The sequence below is a fragment of the Cyprinodon tularosa genome, unplaced genomic scaffold (assembly GCF_016077235.1).
Source record: "Cyprinodon tularosa strain WSP-4 unplaced genomic scaffold, ASM1607723v1 ctg841, whole genome shotgun sequence".
NCBI classification, from domain to species: domain Eukaryota; kingdom Metazoa; phylum Chordata; class Actinopteri; order Cyprinodontiformes; family Cyprinodontidae; genus Cyprinodon; species Cyprinodon tularosa.
This window is the reverse complement of record NW_024039609.1, coordinates 219569-237562: the sequence shown is the minus strand read 5'-3', so window position 1 is coordinate 237562 and position 17994 is coordinate 219569. Positions and strand designations below refer to the sequence as shown.

Genomic DNA, 17994 nt, shown 5'->3' with positions numbered 1-17994 from the left:
ACTTAATAAAAGCAGCTTGGTAAAAGTCTGAGCTGTAAAAGTGTGTAAAAGTAAAAGTGGGACGGCAGGTCTCATTCATTTTGTTTTTAGAGTGAAGTGTTTATTAATGTTTTCATTCAGAAATGTGAACATGGCTGCACAGGGGCATTATTGTGTGAGTGAGGAAAAGTCACCCATCAAATGGTTAAAGGGTAGAATAACTATTATTCTTTTTATATTATAACATGTTTTATGTATGTATAAACTCTGTTTCTGTTTTTTTTTTATATATATATATGACACCGTGGTAGCCTTTTTTTTTATTGTATGACACTTTTTATGGTGCCTTTAAAAGTATTACTGGCTCTTGAATGTTTCTCCATTTTTGTGTTACAGCCACTAACTTAATGGGAGTTTCTGTGATAGAGCAAACGAGATTTTGTGGTGAGGGTGAGCCTGGTTTTATTCCAGTGTTGTTCAGTAATTAGTCCGATCCCTCCTTATGGTAAATGGTAAATGGCATGTACTTATATAGCGCCTTTATTCAAGTTAGGCGACTTGACCAAAGCGCTTTACACTACATTCATTCACCCATCCACACTCACACAGGCAAGCTACACTGTAGCCACTGCTGCCCTGGGGCTCACTGACAGAAGCGGGCCTGCCGTACACTGGCGCCACCGGGCCCTCTGACCACCATCAGTAGACAATGCAGGTGAAGTGACACAACGACACTGAAAGTCGGAGTTGGGGCTTGAACCGTCAATCCTTCGATTTCAGGGCAAACTACATCCAACGCCACTGTCGCCACTGTCCTTATCTCCAACCAGACTACCTAACTTATCAATGCTGAAGAAAAGCAAAGCCACAGCATGATCCTGCCACTACCATGTTTCACCCTATTGATGCCCATGTTCAAGGTGATTGAAGAATTAGTTTTCCACCACGTGCTCCACGCAGGTCTTTCTTCTTTACAACCATGCACTACTTTTGAGTTGCTCTGTTACATAAAATCCCAAATAACACAGATTAAAATGTATGGCTGTAATTTAACAAGATGTGTAAATGTTCAAGGGATAAGGGTACTTTTGCAAGGTACTTTCTTACAAAAAAATGCAAAGTGCAAAACAGGGAAATTGGCTCGTTAATGTTGGCATTTCAGAAACATTTCTGTTTCTCCTAAGCCTACAATGGAGAAGATATATTTGGAAAGTAGAATTTTGTTTTTCCTCCATGGTTTTAATCATAGGTCACACAGTTGCAGATTTTACTTCTACCATATTTTAGAGCACATTTTTAATACACCTCCTGGAGAACAAATAGTTTCCAAGCGTCTTTGTACATCTCCAATGTGCACTTTACATATAAAAATATATTTGTATATAGAAATAGTATCATATATTTCATTCCCAAAGCCAAACCCTCATCTATCAATATATAGGTTTGGTTTGAATAAATTGAAATCTTTTGCAGGTTTCACGGTTTGTCAATTTTTAAATGGTGCAAAGCTTCATTTATTCACATTTACATAAATACTATACCGAATGTAGCAGCTCAACTGATCTGCATTTGCTCCCTGATACTCAGTACATTGTTTTTGCTTTGTATATGGTTTGTTTTTTTTATCTATGCACATGCAAGTTGTGATATACTTACATTTTTGAATTGAAAGGGCAATTAATGGTTTTATTACGCATGATTTTTGATACTCTAGTATACATTTCTGTCATGCTGTGTCTTTAAAAAACCATATATTTTTAATCTAAGCGGTGGCAATTCAAAGGGAACTGTTTTAAACTGTGAACATATCCTTGTAATTTACAGGTCTATGTAATTTTTCCATTTTTTTAAAGAACATTCAATTATTATTATACCACTAAATAAATGTATTGGTTAAAAATATTGGATTGGACTGATTTCTTTCCATGATTTTTTGAATATCAGAGCATAGTAATAGAAAACATTAAAAATATTGCGTTAACATAGATATGTTTTTGCAATTAAAGTAGAACTTTTTATCTATCTATTAATTCATATCTAACATGAGAAACATGTTAACAAATAAGTCCTGTTAGTTTGGTGAAACATTTTTTTTTTTAAGTATTTGTACAGCTATTACAAGTTTAATTTGTAAGTAAGCAATTTTTAACCTACAGAGGAAATAAAAATCTTTTATTTTATTTTATTTTTTTCTCTTTTTGCTTCTGATATAAGTTAGTTATGAAACTCGATTCGCCAGCTTTGTTTTTTCTTATTCTTAATCAGGCCGATTCTTTTAATAACGCAGAGCACGGATGTATTCCCGAGTATAAAAACATCCACCCCAAAACTATGTAACATAAAGAAATTCCGAACTATTCTGATAGCAAATAAAAAAAAAAAGGAGGGCTCGTCCGGGATTTGAACCCGGGACCTCTCGCACCCTAAGCGAGAATCATACCCCTAGACCAACGAGCCAGACGGAAGGAGACGTGTTCTCTTTAATTTTTGTATCGGATACTGTTTTTTATGGCGGCGTGTAGCTGCCCCTGTGTCTAGCCTATTTATGTCTCACACACTTTGGTATCCCTGCTAAAATGGGATATATATCATGATTACTAAGACGAAATGTTCCTGATGACGTGACCCTGAAATACACCGGAAAGTGCAGTGTATTTAGTTGTAACTGAGGTCCGTGAGTGCGGTGCTTGTATACATCCTGAATTGTGTTTGGGCAGAAGGGAATCATCTTGACCAGTGTGACTCTCTGATGCTGTCACTGACCCCGGCCTGCCGACGTGGCGGGGCGGAAGAAGAGCCGCTGGCTGGCACCAAACGGGTGAGCTGCAGCCCTTGTCTCTTTCTGGAGCAACAAAACACTGTTTGTGTTTCTTTTCAGAATTTAAAATGTTTGCCATCTCTACAGGACCTTAACTAGCAAGAAAATAACTGTTTACTCATATTGTCGTTACTTAGATTAGATACTAAAAGTGTCTTAGGTGTTTCTTTAGAAAAATAGACTTTTGTAAATGTCTGAAACGTATAAAAATATGTTTTTATACGTATATAACAGTTTTATATATATATGTTAGATTGTCTTACATTGCCGTTAAACTTGTAATGATTCAATGGTAATGTAGTGTAAGTCCCGTAAAGGCTTTGTTTTCTTTAATATTAGCATTTATTCATAAAATGCTCAGTGATATTTAGATTTCGTGCATTTTAAAGAGTCATTGTGTTATTTTGTGTTGATTCGGGCCACATCCTATACGTGTATTCAAACAGTTTGTTAGGCCATTCGGATACTTGTTTGATTTAAAATAAAACTGTGGATAAATGCAGTTAATTATAGTATCATATATAATGAAGAGCATTTGCAGCGAATTGGAATTGCCACGTTTTTTTTTTTTCTTAGTTTGTTTCCATCAATCCAAAAGAGACTGATGGAAACAAAGTTTTGATTGAAAACAATTAATATATGGGTGTACTTTCTCCAACTGACCTCTAGATGGCGACATAGTTCACTGATTTGTCATGTTAAATTAAAGGTGGGAAAACTAGGCAAAACTTCAAAAGTTTTATCTGAAAGTTTTAAACAACGAACACAAATGTTTCCATGGAATGATATAAACAAAAACAAAAAAAAACAGGCTGCTTGTAAAGAAAAAAAAAATCAGGGTTTAGAACAGAAGCTAACTGGAGCCTTTTGATTTATTGATTTCAAATCTTTAGAAACAATCAGCCTTCATGCTGAGCTCATGTTTACTTCAGTCACTCTTTTTAACTTAGGCTGTCCTTTAATCTAAAAAAAACAAACCCTACTCTGATTAAAGCTTTTCTTAAAGGTCAAATCTTTCAGTCTTGTTGGAGATTTGTACAGGTACATTAAAAAAAACAAATCGGGTAAAGAATAGAGGTATGCATCTCACAGGTATACATAGAATTTGATATTACCTTATAATAGGTAATATCAAATAATAATAAAAAAAAAATCTTGTCCATTTCTATCCGCTCTAAAAGTGGATGGCCCTTGTCTTGCATGAATTACCTCATTAATGCTGTGTGGAGTGTGAAGCTCTAAGGAAAAGCCAGGTTGCTTTTATAGCTCCCTCATCGGCCCTGTTTTGTCCAGAGACCATTGTCTTTCGAATAAACTTTTTTGTGGAAAATTTCTCACTTTAGCTTGCATGCATTGGTCAGCAAACAAGCTGCAACTCTCTATTCCCGTCTATGTGGCATATTACTGCCACTTGAAACGGGGAAAGTTAGTGTTTAACTCCCTTTATATTGAAGGTGACCACAAGTTAAAAGCCTATGTGATTAGAAATTTTTTTTTTATATAAATTGTAATTATGCTACAAATGCAATGAATTTTCTAGCCCTAGTTCACACTGAACTTCAAACAGATGATAAGATTTTATTGATCTCACAGTGGAGAAATTCACTTGTCAAAGATGTCGTCAATACACGAACGAAGGTGCCAAAAAGAGGGAAAAGGGCATGGGATGTATACAGTGCATCCACATGTATACAGTGATCGAGAGAGAGAAAAAAAAGGAAATAAGGCAGAGATTTAAGGTGACTTTTACACATTTGGATAGACTCTGGGACCTTGATTTTCCAAATTAAATAGCTTTCATCTGAAAACAGGACTTTGTACTTTGAGAAACAGTCTATCTTTCTTCTCTTTAGCCCTGATATAGTGTCTCTGGCTCAGGAGTAGCTTTTTTTTTTTTGCCCATATTTGACATTGTGAAGTGGCTCTTAAGGCTTCAACTCCAGCCTCTGTCGACTTTTTATGTTTCTTGTTGTTGTTAGTGCACATTTTCCTTCAACATGTCTTCTTTCCACTTTTCTGTTAATATGCTTGGAAACTGAACTGTGTAGCCTCCCCTCCCTGTGAAGTGTTTGTGTATGAAGTCAGCAGTCTTCCCCATGACTTTTTTTTTTTTTTTCATTTCATTAATCATCAACATCATAAGAAATAAAGATTTGGAGTAGTGATCCTTTATAAAAAGTTAATTTCACTTTTTTAGATGATTGGTGAAAAATTCTTGAACTTTAATGCAAATAAACATTTTTATCTGTAGTTTTGTTGATTTTCAGGGGATGCATTGATCGCTGAAGGTAGTTTTTTGCACTGGAGTATATTCATGTTAACAGCTGAAGGTTCAGTGATAGATCAGAGGTACACATTATACCAGTTAACCTGCTGCTCCCTCTTCCAGGATACCATGTCTCAGGCTGTTCCTTCTGATCCAGAGCCATGCTCCAACAGCGGGCCTCCGTCAGAACATGCTCCCCACGCCGATCCTGTTCAGGATGATTCAACACTTCTTGAAAAACCGACAGCTACACTGGAGCCGTCTCTCCCCACAGAGAGCGGAGACTTTCCTGATTCGGCTATGAAGACGGCGCAGGTGGAAGCTACAACCAATATTGAAGCCCCCGAGGCTCCGTCAGAGGCTCCTGTTGAGGATCAGGTGGTTGAATGCGACCAAGCAGTGAGCCTGGAGCCAGATCCAGAGAGCTTGGAGGAGGAGAAGGTTTGTAGTGAAGGTTTTCATATATTCTGCTTTAGCTTCTTTATGCATCACACTCACTAAAGGGGTTTAAAAACAGAAAAAACTGCATGACCTCAACACTTTATTTTTGAGGGAGTGATCTACATGTGATGCAAAAAGCCAAATCAAAACATCTTTAATTATATAAGTATTTTAAGTATAACTAAATTCTTGAAAATGAGCAAAAAATACAGAGAATCAATTTCCTAAGGCCTGGACCACTGCTCCTTGTTAGCCATCATAGAGTGCAGACATTAAAAAAAGACCCCAATCTAAAGTGTTCCCACCTAAAGCTACGCACTGCCAGGATTTATCATGCTCTTCTTAAAGGCTGCTGCTCCCTGCTACTAAACCACAGAGTTTTCAAATTAGGTATTAAGACAAATTCATTCTTTATCTTATATAAAGCAGAGTAAACGGTTAATATTTATAGCTTCCTGGACGGGAAGCGAAACGTCTTCAAACTTGGAAACTAAGTCTAGTGGATTGTTTTTTTTTCTTTTTTGGAATATTTTCAACATATATATCTAACAAAACTTACGTGATCTTGTTTTGTTTTTTTATATTCATCGTAAATTAATTTTTCCCCTCATTTTTGAACAGTGAGGATTAACAAAAATATGCCTATTAGCTAACTGCTGGAATAATGAGATGGTTAGATGATCTACCTTTAGATTTACTTAAAATAACACCTCAAACACGCCCTCCCTTCTTTGACAGCAAAGATTCAAAGGGAGGATGCATGCTGTAAATGGTCTTTTGAAGTTTTGTCTGTTAAAATGTTAATGTGAGGTTATTTTTTTAAAATGTTAAATACCTACTTTGTAACAAGTACAGCATGGACTGAAAGGCCAATCAGAGAGGAAGAATCCATCACCCCAAATTACATTTTAAGTTTTCCTTTATGTGTGTTATGACCATCTGCTTGCAAACATAAAACACCATCCCATGTGTGAAGAACAGGGGAGGTGGCATCAGGTTTAAAAGTTTTGCTGCAGTATATACTTCTGCACTTTACAAATAGCTGATCTTAAGATCTTAACATTAGGAGAAATTATCAGTAGAGAAATTAAGACTTGGACACAGATGGGTCTTCTAAATGGACTGTTCGCCTGAGATTGATACAGTTAATCATTCTGCCTTAAGATTTATAACAAACTGACGCAGTATGACCCATCACTGTGGTTTATAATATCAGATGGGAAGGCTTTGACTACTGTCATCGCTGCAATGGTCTGAGAATCAGCCACTGCCAATTCTTTCAACTTCAAATTATATTTGAGAGCAGTTTTTGGAGGGTTTTGAACTTTGTTGTTTCAACGATAGCGGTTAATGTTTCTCAAATAAGGTTAAAATATTGAAGGGGTCTTGAAAACTTATAAAACTGAACTTTAAAGATAGGTAAACAGTGATCAATCAAAAACCTGTAATCGGTGCATCCCTAGAAAAGCAAATACTCTTTGAGTTCAGTGGTTAGTTAGTATTTGCTATCTGTCCTAAATGTTTTCAACAAACTTGGGAAAAAAAGTTATTTCCCCTCCAAGCCTTTATAACTTGAAACATCCTGCAAAACGTTTTTATCTTAGTGCTCCCCAAGTGATTTGAAGCTACATGCATGGTTTTAGAGATGATCTCTTTAAATGGTCAATGCTTTAAGTTCCGTGTGATCTAACTAACTTTCTGCTTTTTTCGTTTTCTCAAATAGTCTTTCCTGATGTCATTTCTACATGTAATGGTTTTTAACTGTTTTACTCATTTATTTATTTTTTTTCAGCAGGTCTGCCTTGAAAAAGAGAATTCTAATCTCACTGGTTGATTAAATGATAAAAAAATAAAAAGAAATCCCCAATTTGGTTGCTATTGGTTAATTACTGTCTTTTCTTTCTGCAAATATCTGTTTGCACCTGTATGCCTTTGTTCACAGTGTAGTAAGCAATGTAACAGTAAAGTGATCTTTGGAGTCCCCTCTCTGCTTCTCGCTGCTGATATTTGGATTCAGGGTGTCTCAGTTTCCCAAACAGAAACAAGCTTTAGATGAACCTGACTGTCTGGGGTCTCTCAGGGGACCGGATGCTGTGTTCTCTATGTGGCATCAGTAAACTTGGAGCACACAGAAGTTTTCATTTACCTGTGAAATACTAATGGGAGCAGTTTAAGTTTTTTAGTTTTGAAAAATGTCTTCGTTCTTGTTTTGTTTGTTTTAATCTGGAATCTAAAAAGACTTTTAGATCCAACTTTGTGTAAATTTTATTCAATTCTCACAAAGCAGTTTGTTGACTGCTGCTGTGCTGTTTCTATGTGCAGACATCAGTCCAGCAGAAAGAACAGGGGTGGGGAGGCTGGAGTACCTGGGGGAAATCACTTCTAAGCAGTGCCACCTCCAGTGTTGGTATGTCTTCCTTTTCCTCAGCTTTTCTTCTTTAGTTTTACATCTTCCTTTTTTGTCAGCTTTATGCAATTGTTTCTGAGGAATTTATAATTTACTCCAGTCTGGAAAATGTTCAGCCGGCCACGCTCTGAACCTGTCTCCTATAAATCCAGGTTGTTTGGGGAAAAAAAAGGACAAATAGATCATAATAAATTATTTAGTTTCTCAACCTTTAATGTGAAATAAGCTCAATCTGGAAAAAAAGGCCAAATCGTCAACGTTAGAGTAAAAAAATAAAAACATTTTCTCTAAGCTAGTTGCAAAAGTGTTCACATCCCTAAACTAACAAAGGTTAAGGAATCATTTTTATTATTTGATATTCTTAGTTCCATTTGAAGAAAAGTGACCCCACGGCATAATGCTGCCAACACCATGCTTCACTGATGGGAAGGTGTTTTATTGTGTTTTGTTTCATTTTTTTGGTGATCCTTAAGGTTTGTTTTTTCGACATTTTGTTGAACTATATTTTCTCCTCTTTTGTAGCCATGCTTTATATAAAAAAGAGCAAATAGTTTGTACCTTTTCCTTGAATGATTCATTGTGACAGTGAGATATAAACCCTGTAAGAGTTTCATGACAAGCAGATGAAGTTTACTGAATATTGAAACTGGTTGAAAATCTGCCTCAACAAACTATGTGTTTAAGGATGTGAACTCTTATGCTACCAGGTTATTGCAGCTCTGAAATTATTAGAAAATTTTCCCAAATAGATTTGTTGGTTTTTCAGTTTAATTTTAAGGGACCTGCTGTATGTTTGGAAAGATCTGGAAATGATCTATCACCGTCTCCCTTTTTTATGTGATAAGAAACATTCATTTTGATATAAGTGCTTCTTTCTTAGAACCGAGTCGTGTGTCAAACCAGGTTAAATCAATATAAAATGGAAAAATGACACAGAGGATGTTTATTGGGCCACAGATATTTGCTCCCATTAACAATGTTTAGAGCTGATAATTGTTTGTTGCTCCAACTTGATCCAGCAGAGATTTTCAGAACAATAAAACAAATGTCCTCATGACTGTTTGTCCCCATTGTCCCTTATTTCAGGGCACAGCCTGACAACTGTTAAGGTGAAGGCAGGGGAGGCTCTTCGACTCCACAAGACTTCTGTAGGAGAGGAGGCGCTAGAGGAGGTGGATGAGGGAGAAGGGGAGAAGAAAGATGGGGGAGGAGATCCTGACAGATCCAGCTCAGAGGAGTCGTCTCCTGCAAGCACTGCTCCTGCTGCATCAACCGGCAGGGGGGTTTTCTCCACAATCACACACGCTGTACAGAACACTGTGAGTGGTTAAACATGCAGGAATCTGGGATGTGCGTATCATCAAGGTTTAAATAGTCTTTTCACTTGGTTCTGACTTCTGATTTTCAATTCTAGTTTAGTTTTAATTTGTTTTTAGTGCTTTTTTTGATCTCCTTTAGTTTTATTTTTTAATTTTAAAAAAAGTGAAATTGTTATTAGTTACAGTTTTAGCTTTAGTGTTTTATTTAATATGACATACATTGCTTGGGGCAAGACTGAAAAATTATAATAATGGAAATAAAATCCCAGATAAGGACAAACAGCTACACAAAACAAATAACCTGACTGCTAAACCTGCCATCTGGTGGCATAGTGCAGGGCAAAAAAAAAAGCAAAAACAGCAACAGGAAACTAGACCTCATATGAATGCACAATGATAAAGACATTAATGGAAAATACTAAGCACATTCTTACACGCTTTTAGTTTTTTTTTTTTATTTGTTTGTTTTTTTGCAATGTCTAATTTTTATTTATATTTCAGTTAACAAAAATGTTTGGGTTTTTTTAAGTCCAGTTTTCATTATTTAATTACTGATAATAACCTTGGTATGCATTCACCTTGATAAGCCAGGAGTTCCCAACTGAGATCGTTTGGTTTGGAATTTTGCTTCCAAGCAGCGCTGGTGTCAAAACTGCTGTAAGACGAGAAATGAATAAAATGTCATTTAATCGTTTTTCTTGAATGTATAAAATACAAAACTGCAGCTCATTGCTTTTACAGCAAGATATTAATGGGTGCCACACTATACACCATGATGAGCTTTTCTCCATTTGTCCCTCGTCTTTAAGGGTAAGTCAGTCATCAGCGGAGGCCTGGATGCCTTGGAGTTCATCGGTAAGAAGACCATGAATGTTTTGGCCGAGAGTGACCCGGGTTTTAAAAAGACAAAGACTCTGATGCAGAAGACCGCCTCTCTGAGTCAGGTTTGCAGCTGCATAATTATCTGCACTCATTACTCTACCTGAGGAATAACTACTACTCTGATATTTTTGTTAAGTTTGGTTTCCATAAATAAAATAACTCAGAGATGTCTTCATAGTTGTAGTTTTACCAAGGTGACCCCACTGTGCTGACTTTGATTCTGCAGATGCTGAGGGAAGCCAAGGAAAAGGAGCGTGCACGTCTAAGCAACCAGCCGCTGAGCGCTCCCACAGCTCACTACGGCATTCTCTTTGATGACTACCAGGGTCTGTCACACCTCGAAGCCCTGGAGATCCTGTCCAACGAGAGCGAGGCCAAAGTAAAGCCCAGGTTTTATGAGAAAACATCCGGTCAGAAAGAAGAGAATATAAAACTGCTGCATCTGTTGTTTTTAGGTCCAAGCATTCCTCTCCTCCCTCACAGAGGAGGAGCAGGAGGAAGTGAAGAAGGAGCTGATTTTTATTAAAGAGATATTCATCAAGCAAGATGAAGAACAAGAGGGGGAGGAAACGGGAGGAGAGACGAAGGATAACGGTGATCTAAGTTCCCAAATACACTGTTCCACCCCCATATGTGAGTGATCCAGAGCAGCCAGAGGTAGAGGCAGCCTCTGACGCTGACCCAGGATCAGGCAGTGTTGTTTTTCCCAAACTTGCTTAAAGGAAGTAGAGGCACATTAATCTAAATCTAAATGTTAAAATCCAGTCGCTCCATAGACCTTTATGATACTGAAAAAAAATAAAAAACAAACAAACATGAAGCACAATCATTTCAAAAGATATTTTTAATATTTACATTTTTTTTTCTAAATTGCACATTTTTATTTTCAATCATTTCCAAACCATGGTCGCCTCACCTCATAATTACAATTAAAAAACTTGTTGTAAAGATGTTAAAATAAGTTAATATATTATAGAGGACTCATAATCTCATGCTGAAAGGAAAGAAAAAAAGCTTATTACTGACACGGCATTAATTTTTGTCTCATTTTGAAGGGCGCCTCAGAGAAAGGAACTTCAATGACAAGGAATACAGGTTAAAAGCTCATAAAACAGATCGACTAACCTGAAAAATAAAGCATACCTTAAAGTCTTGGGGTTGTCTGGTTATGCCGCCATTAGATGATCTCTTAATGGAAATTAGATTTTTTTCCCCCTCACTGAATTAATTAACAGAAATGTTGGCTCCAGTTTTTGCTTCAGACATATGCAGCTTCAATAAACGACTAACTTGCTAACGTTATATTTATTTAAATTTTGTACATCCCTTAACCAGCTGTGCCAAGATGCTGAAACATCTTTTCTAATAATCTGTACCGATGAAATGTCCCATAAATGATAAAAATCAGCTAAAATAGGAAAGTTAACCACTGTTAATATGAGTTGCAGCCACCTTGAGTAAGGAAGTCGGTATAGTCTTGTTGACCTGACTTAGAGACTTGTTATTCTGATTTCTGAGGTGTTCCAGTTTGAATTTTTCACTTTAGACAAATCCAAGCTTCAGGTTACAAGCCGTTAGCAGCGTATGGCCTCCTGCTGCTGTCGGTAATTATTTAACACTCAAAACATTTCTTTCTAAGCCATAAATGATCTTTTATCACAATATAAAACATGTACAGTTCTCTGTCCATGCTGCAAGATAATGTCACCTGACAAATTTAGGCTTATATGAAATTTAGTCTTAAACAAGATAAATTATGTAATACTTATGCTTTGTTTTTTTGTATGTTGGTAAGAACCAAATCATTTTTAGTGAGACAACACACAGTTACATCACATATATCTGTTTAAGTCTTAATACTTCTATTATTGATTTTTTTTTTTTTTTTTATAGAAAATAAAACTTAGAAAGCAGATGATTCGTCCCTCAAGTATTAACAAATTATTATTCATCTTGCAAAGAGCTATAAATCTTTTTTTACTGATTATGTTGAAAGTTCAAAATGCTTTTGGTCCTAAAATATACCACAAACCCACCATCCTTTCATAATTTAAAGGTCTGAAAAATGTGAGGCTCTGTCACAGCTGTGCACAGTTTAGACACAGACTGCCTGATCCAATGTCGGTGTTCAGGGGCTGACGACACATTGACATTACCACCTTGAAGGAAGATTACAGCAATCAGATCCAGACTCTTAATCTGCATGTGTGCTGAGCATCTTCTGATCTTAATATAATTGTAGCACAGAAGGTGAGATGAATTCAGCATGCATACAAGAATCGGAGCTTAGGTGAATTCTCTTCGTTTTGATCCCAGCATGAAAAACATGAAAGCCTTAATCCCTCAGTGTGGGCCGCTGCATGATCACCTTCAATATACCTGTTTAAATTTAACATGCTGAAATGATTGTGTTGTTTTGTCAGCTGCTGATGGGGAGGAGTTTGTTAGTGTTCTGACTGAGCTGCTGTTTGAACTTCATGTTGCTGCGACGCCAGACAAACTCAACAAGGTGACACACTAACATGCACGCCCATCCACTCTCACCAATAGGTGTAAACATGTTTTTGACTTTAAAGAATCAGAAATAAAGCTGAATATTTCGAGTAAAAGTCAAAACTGAACACTAATGCATAGCATGAAGCATACCACTATCACCTTAAAGCTACAGGTAATTTTTTTTTTAATTAAGCAACCACGCAGAATGACCTTATGACCCCGTCTGACACTGCAGCACACAACATTTAAACTCCAGCTTAGCCAGCCTGCTGCATTTTATTAAAATGTGTTAAGTATTCAGCAAATTGTCTGCTCCATGCAGACGCTTAGTCTGTGCTGATAAAGATTTGCCCACCTCTGTATTATCTAACCTTGGAGACAAGTTTTTTTTCACTGATTTATTCAGCTAAAACCATTAGATGGCTTAGATGCAGTCCAAAAATTTGTATAGCTCTATTAACTTCCAGCCCAAGATGGTCAGGTAATCAGTTTAATCGCTTGACAAAATGGGCCTTTCTAGGCTTGGAATTATTTAAAATACATTTTTATAATATGTATTGTAAAGACAGGGTTTCCGCGGGTCATTAAAAATCATTCAAATTAATTTAAATTATTATTGTTTAAATTAAGGCCATAATTGGCATTAAAAAAAATTTTTATAAAAACAATTTTGCCAAAAATTTCAACAAAAGTGGTTGGAAAACGAGGAATTCGGGACATGGCTGCAGCCTGTCGACGGGTACCTGTTGGTGACATTAAAATTATTTCTAAGAAAGCTTCTTAAAAAACATAAAATTTGAGTTATTCATTCCTGTATAAAAAAAATTCAGTTACAAAAAATGCATCTAAATAATTCAGGTAAAAAAAAAAGAAACCAGAAAAGTTGTCTTCTGGAGAAATTCTTTGTAAAAACGTTTTGTCTCCCAGTCTGAGGAGGACAGAGGAGTCCATTATTCCACAGGGAAACCAATGTTTGATCCTTTCCTCACACAGATACTCTGGAAAAACAATGATTATTGCAAACAGGCAAATATTAGCTTTAAAATCCAATCAGACAAATGATGTTTGCAAACCAAATCAGATACACAAAGCCACTCACCTATAGCCCAGATGACATCCTGCTGCAGGCATTATGGGAGGAAAAAAAAGTATTCTCCTTCAAAGATCCTCTAAATAATTCATGTTGCCTTCTATAGACAGGCATTAGCGTGGAATCATGTCCATGCATCTCATTAGCATCCATCACTACAGTGATTTCTCGGCACGTGGAGCTGATGCATGGTAATTATGCATCTGCAGGCTCGTTTGAGAGCCCATGAATGGGTGAGCAAGGTAGAGCAGCCAGGAGGAGAAGCATTTTCTGCAGAGAGCAAAGAAGATCAGAATGATGATGACCAGAACACAGAGGAAGAGAAGAAAACGAATGAGGAGGAGCAACATGACGACAAGAGGAGCATTGAGGGAGAAGAAGCAAAAGATGGTGACCTCCGAACTGTAGAGGTGAAAGATTTTAATCTTGAAGTTTCCTCCATAGCATCATTTGATAGGATGTGCTCATTCAGCATCATTTTCCTTCCTCTCTGTAGGCCATCTACCTGTCATCAGTGGGCAGTCTGGCTGAAGTGACGGCCCGCAGTATCGAACAGCTCCACAAGGTGGCAGAGCTCATCCTTCATGGCCAGGAGCAGGAGAAACCTGCAAGGGATCAAGCACAAATCCTTACCAAGTATGAGCCTATTGGCTCCATTTGCTTTACACTATGAGCACAGTGCAGCTGAATGAGGAAGCCTTTGGATGTATTTTTTTTTTTATTGGAAAATTAGAACAGTTTCATAGGATGGAAAAACTATGGCGAAGGATTCTATTGAATATTAAAATGGTTTGGCTTGATACATAATGATACATAATGTAGTTTTTGTTTTGTTTTCTATCTCAGGTTGACATGTGCCATGTGTAAGGAGGTAGACTGTTTGACCAAGAGGTTCTCTGGTTCACTTCTTCTGCTCGGGGTAGGTTAAAGTTTGTGTTTGGACTGTTATTATTATTATTATCTCTAACAAGCTCAGTGAGCAGGCCTGTACCCACTCTGCTCTACCTGCGATGTGACAGCACCAGAAGATCACAGACTGTTACATTTATCTTGGTTTTAAAGTCAAATCAATATTTTTAGGCTGTGCTGATTAGGACCTCCCTATCATCAGATGGTGTCCTCCATCTTGTACATAGTTTGTTGAATTCAACAGGCAGCTAGATTTGGATTTTTATCTTATTTTCCTCTGTTACCAAGGATGCTTACATATTTTGCTTAACATAAGGTAAGTTCTTTCATCATTTGTTTAAATGTTGATACAGAAGCTTCGGTTACGGCCACCTTTTCCTTCTCCTCCATCTCTTTAAAGCTTCTGGTATAGATTGGACTAGCTCTTCAGCTGTTGGGGGTAAACCCTGGACAGGTCGCCAGTCTATCGCAGGGCAGTTTGAGTCCATAGTTTGCAAAAAAGCACAAAAAAATACACATTTTCAGCTTTTTTTATTAAACAACATTGAAATTACCTGTTGAGTAATCGCTGAGCTATTAATTTGGCACTTGTTGATAAGTGTGAACTCCAACAGGATAGATGTAAAACTGATAATGGGCATGTTTAAGCTAAAAATGAATCTCCCATTTATACAAAATCAGCTCTGAAAGTGATTGTTACAAAAAAAAAATATGGAAGTTAGATTAGTTTGGAGCAGCGATCAGTGTTTAGTGCGTTCTGTGTATAGGATCTCCTGATGAAGGACTGCAGCTCCCCAGCAGCAAGAGTAAAACACACATCAGAGGAAATCCTGTATAAAGGTTCTTCTGAGCAGGAAATGTTTGTTGGATGATTTTAATATGATAATAAAATCGGTCTTTGATGTTTTTTTGCCTCATTCTTGTGTCTCTTGTTGTGTTTGGCACCCATATATAGACCTCTGATGGAAAAACCCTGGAGAGAGCAAGAGCACTGATTGATTTATTGATCTTGGGGTAATCCCATCTGTTTTGCTGTTTCTTTTTCAGGCCCAAAGGAAAGCAGAGGAGCTAAATCCACTTGTAGACAGTGTCCTGCAGGAGGTGAGATTTGTTTTCTTCAGCAGTTTTAATGGAAATACAGGGAATAAAAAACAAAAGTCATCACAGCCTTGGGCTGATGGTGTCTGATTGAAGTTGACAGCCTAGAATGGCTCTGCTGGTCTGGAGGTACAGAGCTTTGGTGTCTCTGGGGCCATGTTTATTGGTAAAATGATTCTGATAAAAAAAGATTTCTATTTATCTGAACTTGATCTGCAGACATGACAAAAATTTTACTTCAGTACTGATCTGTTCAGTTTCCTATGTGTGCTATTATGAACTTCATTCTGAATACTATTTGTGTAATCCAGTGCATGAAAGCAAAGGAGCAACTTGAGTAAGGTTTTTATTTTACTGCTCCCAATATAATCCATTGTAAAGAATATAGTTTTAAATCAAGTTTTAAATAGACTTATTTGAGGCTGAATCTAGGTAGTTTTCCCCCTTTTTTATTTTGCATAATAAAGGTGTCCCATAATTGTTAGTTATACCATACTGCTAGTTTGCCTGAATTTTTCTGCAGCATTTGGAGAGCTTTTTGATTGATGGTCGCGATAAAGTATAAAAAGAATGATGTCTCTTCTGTCTGCAGGGAACCAACAGCACCAACTACATCCATAATGCATTTCAGCTGCTGCTGCCAGTCCTGCAGATCTCCCACATCCAGAGCCAACAACGCCAACCTGCTGCAGAGCCAACAGCACAGTTGCAGCACTGACATCCTTAGTGCATCTGCTTGTCCTAATGTACAGCTGTAAAGTAATGCAAACTATTCAGTGCTTAAATGTGCCGTGACACAGGAGAAACGTGACTGACAGAATAAAAATTCTTGAAGGAAACAGATAAATTATTAACATATAAGAAAGGCACAGATGCAGATGTGTTTATCGGCTTCTTACTGAACTAACAACCTGTCTGTTTTACAGGTAAGATTCGTACTTAATGAGGTTACACTTCTTTAGTTCCATAAAGTTGTTCTGGGGGAAAGGCTCAGATCACATCTTTCTCATCATTAATGGGCTTTTATTTTAGTTCTCACTAAGACTTGATGCTGCCCACCAGCTTTTGCTGACTTTTCTTAAACAATATATTAAATAGCTTAACTCATCTGGAAACCATCAAATAAAAACAGAACTGAAGGAGATTGATATGTCAAAGCAATGCTGTACCAATGCATTAATCAATTTCTGATTATGAGTCTATCATTGCTTAGAATTGTCCTCTTTCCCCTTAATCTGTAGTTGAATGATGGGTTCGTGCTACATTTAAAAAAGTATGTTTTTTTGTTGTTGAAAAACTAAAAACAAGACTGATAAAGTATTTTATTAAAATTAATCAATCTTCATAATTCTTACATTCATTACAAAAATAGGAATGTCAGCTCCTTTGCCCTTTTCCTCCGGTTTAAAATTAAAAGGTAGCATTACTGAAAATAGTGCCTTTTTTTGTTTTGTTTTTGTTCAAGTTGCTTTAACTTTATTTTGATGTTAAATTATATCAATGCGACACTACCATGTATTTTGTTAAGCTCGGTGTATGGATTTTATCCCCATATTATATCCACTGAATGTGTAAAAACACTCTTTAAATGTTTTCTTTTTTTTGTGCTGCTGCAAATAAATAAAATATATTAACATCACTGAAATCTTTTGATAGAAAAAAGGAAGAGCATTTCTTTAGTTCTGGAGTCTTTAGCTGCTTAGCTTAGCATAAAGGACAAATAAACCGCACAAAAGAAAAGGTATCTGAACAAAAATACTTTTTCAATTTTCCCCATACTTTTTAAAGTTTTTTACTCACTTTGATAACTGAGAATTTTAATTATATATGACACATAATATTTGCTGAATGTAAACATCGATCAATATTATCCACCAGCAGATGGTGGTTTTGTTGTGCTTTTGGGATATGATTTAAAACACATCATGGTGTAAATATAAATAGAGAATAGTTTTAATTAACTGAAATGATAAGGAATTTTTAGCATTTTGCTTATTAATTATTTGTAATGTTATGGAAAATCCATAGCCATCAAAATAAATAATCTGACAGCCATTGATTTAGTGTATACTAGAGTAAATACTGGTGTGGAGCAGTAATGAAGATAGAAGGAACAAAATAAGCATACAAATTCTGAAAAGGGGAAAAGACCCATAGCTCCTGTCTGTATTAGTGCTGCATGTATTTGTACAATACCACATTTCCTTTGCACTAGTTTTACAGAATCAAAGATAACCATAATAGTTTTAAAATAAACCATCTTAGTATTGTTTTATGACCTAAACCAAT

The 17994-nt window shown here is 36.5% G+C and overlaps 1 protein-coding gene and 1 non-coding gene across 4 annotated transcripts; one reads left to right on the top strand and one right to left on the bottom strand.

The window, feature by feature from the left end:
• Positions 1 to 2364: 2364 nt before the first annotated feature.
• Positions 2365 to 2436, bottom strand: trnap-agg. Its single transcript has one exon. It is a non-coding gene; the product is annotated as a tRNA-Pro (tRNA).
• Positions 2437 to 2643: 207 nt separating this feature from the next.
• Positions 2644 to 17344, top strand: fam114a1 (family with sequence similarity 114 member A1). 3 transcript variants are annotated; one of them, XM_038272841.1, is made up of 13 exons: positions 2644 to 2797; positions 5187 to 5504; positions 7827 to 7911; positions 8998 to 9230; positions 10040 to 10174; positions 10339 to 10491; positions 10568 to 10706; positions 12536 to 12621; positions 13908 to 14108; positions 14195 to 14334; positions 14545 to 14617; positions 15655 to 15708; positions 16298 to 17344. In XM_038272841.1, the coding sequence occupies exons 1-13, from the start codon at positions 2729 to 2731 to the stop codon at positions 16421 to 16423; spliced, it is 1812 nt and encodes a 603-aa protein (XP_038128769.1). In that variant the 5' UTR covers positions 2644 to 2728; the 3' UTR covers positions 16424 to 17344. The 3 variants fall into 3 exon arrangements, with proteins under 3 accessions (XP_038128769.1, XP_038128768.1, XP_038128772.1); XM_038272840.1 differs by having other exon boundaries at positions 10568 to 10745; XM_038272844.1 differs by having other exon boundaries at positions 2766 to 2899; positions 10568 to 10745.
• Positions 17345 to 17994: the final 650 nt, after the last annotated feature.